Source organism: Alosa alosa, chromosome 24, assembly GCF_017589495.1.
Source record: "Alosa alosa isolate M-15738 ecotype Scorff River chromosome 24, AALO_Geno_1.1, whole genome shotgun sequence".
NCBI classification, from domain to species: Eukaryota; Metazoa; Chordata; class Actinopteri; order Clupeiformes; family Clupeidae; genus Alosa; species Alosa alosa.
In genome coordinates, this window is record NC_063212.1 from 2710001 (window position 1) to 2715000 (window position 5000).

The 5000-nt window shown below is 49.1% G+C and overlaps 1 protein-coding gene across 1 annotated transcript in view; it reads right to left on the reverse strand.

Annotated features, from left to right (window-relative positions):
* The window catches only part of LOC125289383 (ephrin type-B receptor 4b-like), a 40601-nt gene that overhangs the window by 9954 nt on the left and 25647 nt on the right, over positions 1 to 5000 (reverse strand). The window contains 5 exon segments of the mRNA XM_048236179.1: positions 231 to 295; positions 2389 to 2488; positions 2842 to 3010; positions 3507 to 3631; positions 4000 to 4359. Of these exon segments, the coding sequence (XP_048092136.1) occupies positions 231 to 295; positions 2389 to 2488; positions 2842 to 3010; positions 3507 to 3631; positions 4000 to 4359 (819 nt within the window).

Here is a 5000-nt window from a genome sequence, read left to right on the forward strand (position 1 = left end):
TAGCAGGAAAGCGCTCCTGAGAGTATTTACATTAGAGATTACAGATGTATTACATTATAATGACCAGGTGGGGGATAGATGGTCAAGATTTGGTACACTGCCACCCCCTATCCACTAACCAAACACACACACACACACACACAGAGGTAATCATGCACACCTGCACACAAGTGACAACCCCCAACACACACACACACACACACACACACACACACACACACGCCACTCACCTTGCCCCATGAGGTACTGGCCGTTCTTATCCATGATCTCTGGATCGTTGGCTCTGGAGTGGCGTCTGTGAAACCAGAAGGAGAGAGCCAGGTGGAGAGAGAAAGTGGGGGAAAGAGAGAAACGACGAAAGAGAGGGAGAAAGACAAAATAATGAATTGTATTATTTATTGAAAGAGAGATTCCAGAGCCCTTACTCGCTTCCCTCTGCCTTCTGTGGAGTCACGAGGGAGAGAGAATGAGAGATAACGATAATATTAACACGGCCGATAACGCTGTTTATTTTACGATAACGATAGATTAGTACATGGGGGAAAAGAGAGAGCGCTTGGGGAAGTGAAAAAGTTGACCTGAAAAATTAGAGGGGAAAGGGGAGAAAGGGGGAGAGAGAGAAAGAGGGAGAGGGGGAGAGGGGGGGAGCAGGAAGAGTTTGGTATTTTTCTAGCGGTCCCTCCACTCTCTAATAAAGATGTTTTGCTTCGTTTGACAGCATTCTTTTCCCATGATTCCTGTGAATCTGTCACTTGCTGATTCGCTTTCCATCCACTTCTCCCTCTCGCATGCGCACACACACACACACACACACACACACTTCACCCCCCCACCAACTCTTCATCTTTCCCTAGAGGCTTCAGTCCAGCTGTCTCTCTCTCCATCTCACCCTGGAGACCAGTGAACTCTGGATGTCTGGCTCCAAGAGAATGTTTGTGTGTGTGTGTGTGTGTGTGTTCAGTTAAGTTTGAATGTGGCGCTTGTCAACAGCACTGGTTTGTGTTACTGTGTGAGTGTTCATGCATGCACGTGTGTGTGTGGCTGTGTGTTATCAGTGTTATGTCTGTGCTAGTGTGTGAGTCAATGTGTAAATGAGAACATGGACAGATGTATCTGTGTGAGTCTGTGTGTGTGTGTGTGTGTGTGTGTGTGTGTGTGTGTGTGTGTGTGTGTGTGTGTGTGTCTGTCTGTCCTATCTTTTGTTGCTCTCAAATTTCAAAAACTGAGACAATGGCTTGGCCTCATCTGTCAATCAAATGTAGCCGAAAGCTTCTCAATATTACTCTCTCTCTCTCCTTCACCCTCATTTTCTGTGTTCTCTCTCTTTTCTTCCTTTTCTATTTTCTCTTTCTTCTCTTCGTTCTTACGGCCACGGTCTATGTACTGGTCTCCTTTCGCCTCACTAGATTACCACATACACCCTCCCCCACACACACACACACACACACACACACACACACACACACACACACACACACACACACACACACACACACACACACACACACTCGATGAGACAGAAATAGTGGTGGGCGTGGGTTCTTCCTGTCAAATATGTCTATGTATGTGTGTGTGTGTGTGTGTGTGTGTGTGTGTGTGTGTGTGTGTGTGTGTGTGTGTGTGTGTGTGTGTGAGAGAGAGAGAGAGAGAGAGAGAGGGATAAAGAGAAAGAGATGAACACAAAGAGGAGGATAACATGTGGGTGAATGCAGAGACCTATTTAGTGAGAGACATGGTGTGTGTGTTGAAGAGGAATTCATGTGGATGTGTAAATGTGTGTTGATGAGCTTTTGCATGTGGGACAGAGAGAGAGATAGAGAGAGAAAGAGTGTGTGTGTATGTGTGTGTGTATGTGTGTAGGTGAGCTATGTGTGTATGTGTGTGTGTGTGTGTGTGTGTGTGTGTGTGTGTGTGTGTGTGTGTGTGTAGGTGCTATGTGTGTGTGTGTGTGTGTGTGTGTGTGTGTGTGTGTGTGTGTGTGTGTGTGTGTGTGTGTGTGTGTGTGTGTGTGTGTGTGTGTGTGTAGGTGAGCTATTTGTGTGTCAGTGCTCCTGGGGTCAGCTCTATTGTTCTAGCCGGTTGTCCACTGCAGAGGCTGCAGGGTGGATGCATCCTGTCCTCCCTCCCTCCCTCCCCCTCCCTCTCATTTGTTAGGCCTTCTCTATCCCTCATTTTATTTCCTCTCTCATCCCTCCATACACCGCCACTAAACGCCTCACCTTCCACCCCATCTCTCTGCTCTCCTCTCCCCTGACTGCTAAATGCTTTACCTTTTCACCTCTTCCCTCTCTGTCACCCTTTTATTTTTCTCTCTCTATCCCTCTCTCTCTCTCTCTCTCTCTTTATCTCTTTCCTCCTTTCCCTGCTGGGTTCCGTTTCTTTTCTTACCGGAAGCAGTAGACGGCGATGACCACCACAGCGATCAGGAAGAGAAGCCCCATGGAAACCAGCACGCCGGTCACCACCATCCGCGAGTGAGATTCCTCCTCTGAGCAGAGGAAAGAGTGAGAGAGAGAGAGAGAGAGAGAGAGAGAGAGAGAGAGAGTTTCAGTTTTTCCGTATCAACTCAGGAAGAAATGATCTTAGCGTAGCCTCGTTTCCTGTGACAATTATGTTCTGGCTGTGATGTCACACACAAGATAAGTAAAAATTGATGTGTGTGTGTGTGCATTTCCCCTTGGGGATCAATAAAGTATCTATCTATCGTTTCTCCAGGACTGCATTTTTATTGATGTAGAGCGCAGAGAGGCATCAAAATCTGTGAAAATCTCTGTTATCATATCTTTGCAAAACATCTCCCTGCAGAGCGGGCAGGTCCCTGGGCTCTGGCCGTGTCCTTACCGTCGGGCATGGTGCGGAAGCTCCTGGCCTGGCTGAAGTGGCCGTAGCCAGCCATGGTCCGAGCGCGCACCTGCACCTCGTAGAGCGTCCCGCGCCGAAGGTCCCCGATCACCGCCGAGTTCTTCTCGCTGCTCACGTACTGCCAACTCTGGCCAATCTCATTAGGGTCCTGCAAAGGGTCAAAAGGTGAAAGTTGACGGTCATGGTAGGGTGAAATGGGGGAGAATGGGGGAGCTTCCACTCTTTTCTGCCGATTTGGTTCTTATCAGAGAGCCCCAGGGATCCAGCTTAATCATTCTATGCCCCCCCCCTCTCTCTCTATCTATTTCTCTCTCTCTCTCTCTTTACCTCACACTTTCTCTTCTGTACTATCTTAAACCCCCCCAGACACCCGCCCCTCTTCTCTCTCCCTGGACAGACTCTTTCCAACTTTCAAGCTACGATATTTACCCCCCCTTCACCACTTCAGCTCACTGTCCTTGCCTGTCCTCTCCTTGTCTGCACTTTCTTTCTTCAGCTGGTGCTTTTGTGTGTGTGTGTGTATGTGTGTGTGTGTGTGTGTGTGTATGTGTGTGTGTGTGTGTGTGTGTGTGTGTGTGTGTGTGTACGTGTGTAGTACGTGTGTGTTTGTACGTGTGTGTGTGTGTGTGTGTGTGTGTCTGTACCTTCATGCAGTAGCGCAGCTGGTACTCCAGGACAGTGTAGTGTGGTTGGTGGGGGACGGGCCAGCCGAGAGACAAGCTGCTCTCCGTCGCCCTGGTCTTCCTGATGTCTGAGATGGGCACGGGCACTGCACACACACACACACACACACACACACACACACACACACACACACAGAGAGAGAGAGAGAGAGAGAGAGAGAGAGAGAGAGAGAGAGGAAAATAGACATTAGCACACAAATTTGTACATTCTTCACACTCCTGCGGCTGAATAAATATACTATATACTCCACTGTACATTAACACTCACATACGCTCTATCACACAAACATACATTCTCTTCAGAAAATATACAGTCACACATGTCAACATCTCTCACACTCACACATCTCCTCCACACACACACACACACACACACACACACACACACACACACACACACACACACACACACACACACACACACACACACACACACTCTCTCTCTCTCCCTCACCGTCTCTGCTAGTGGTGATGTTGACGCTCTCGCTGGCGGGCGGCACGAAACTAGCCTGTGCGCTGACCCCGTTGAGCGCCAGCACGGTGAAGGTGTACGTGGTGTGCGGCCGCAGCCCCCTCACTACCACCCGCCTGCCCAAAAGCTCGCTCTGCGCCGGCCGGTAGCTCACCCCCTCGGCGCAGGGCACGCACGTGGAGGAGGCGCCCCCTGTGGCAGGGGAAGAGGAACTGCAGCGCAGGCACTGGACGGCGTAGGTGAGGTCAGTGCGGCCGCCGCGCTCCTTGGGCTCGCTCCACTCCAGCGTCACCGTGGTGTCGTTGATCTGCGTCACGATGCTGCGCGGCGCCGAGGGCGGCTCTGGAAGAGATGGGGGGGGTGGAAAGGTCAGGTCAAGGGTTAAAGGTCAGAAGTCACTGTTACTGCCATGGCAATGGAACGTGTAGAGTTTTTGTGTACAGTTGATTAGTAGATGAGCAGTAAAGTTGCCTAGGCATCCATAGGTGCTTCTACCTTTTCTTAGTATCATCCATATACAATTGTTTGTACATGCAAAATGATGTGAACTATTAGTCCCTTTTGGGCAAAACAAGTTAAAAGATCATTGTTACTGGTCAGGCCACTGCATAAGATGCCTGAGAATACATCAGACAAGCACCACAATATCAACCCTGACTGTCCAAATCTCTAAGGCAAAGCTATCAGCCCCAGACTATAAAACCACATAACCATACTGTGGTCAGAACCACATACACCCAAAAATGGTAAACAAACATCTCATATCAAAACTAAAACTAAATATCTGTTTTGGTTGTTTGTATGTTTTGGAGGTTTGGTCAGGTTGGCCCTCTTTTCAATAGCAAGGGGGCAGTTCCAGTGGAATGTTTTGTTCTACCATGGAATTAACAAGTCTAATGTGGAACAGCTATCGGTTCCATCGCTGCAGCATTCTGTTCTACAAGCCTGCTGACAATGGGATGGTCTGGGAGGTGGGAGCGATG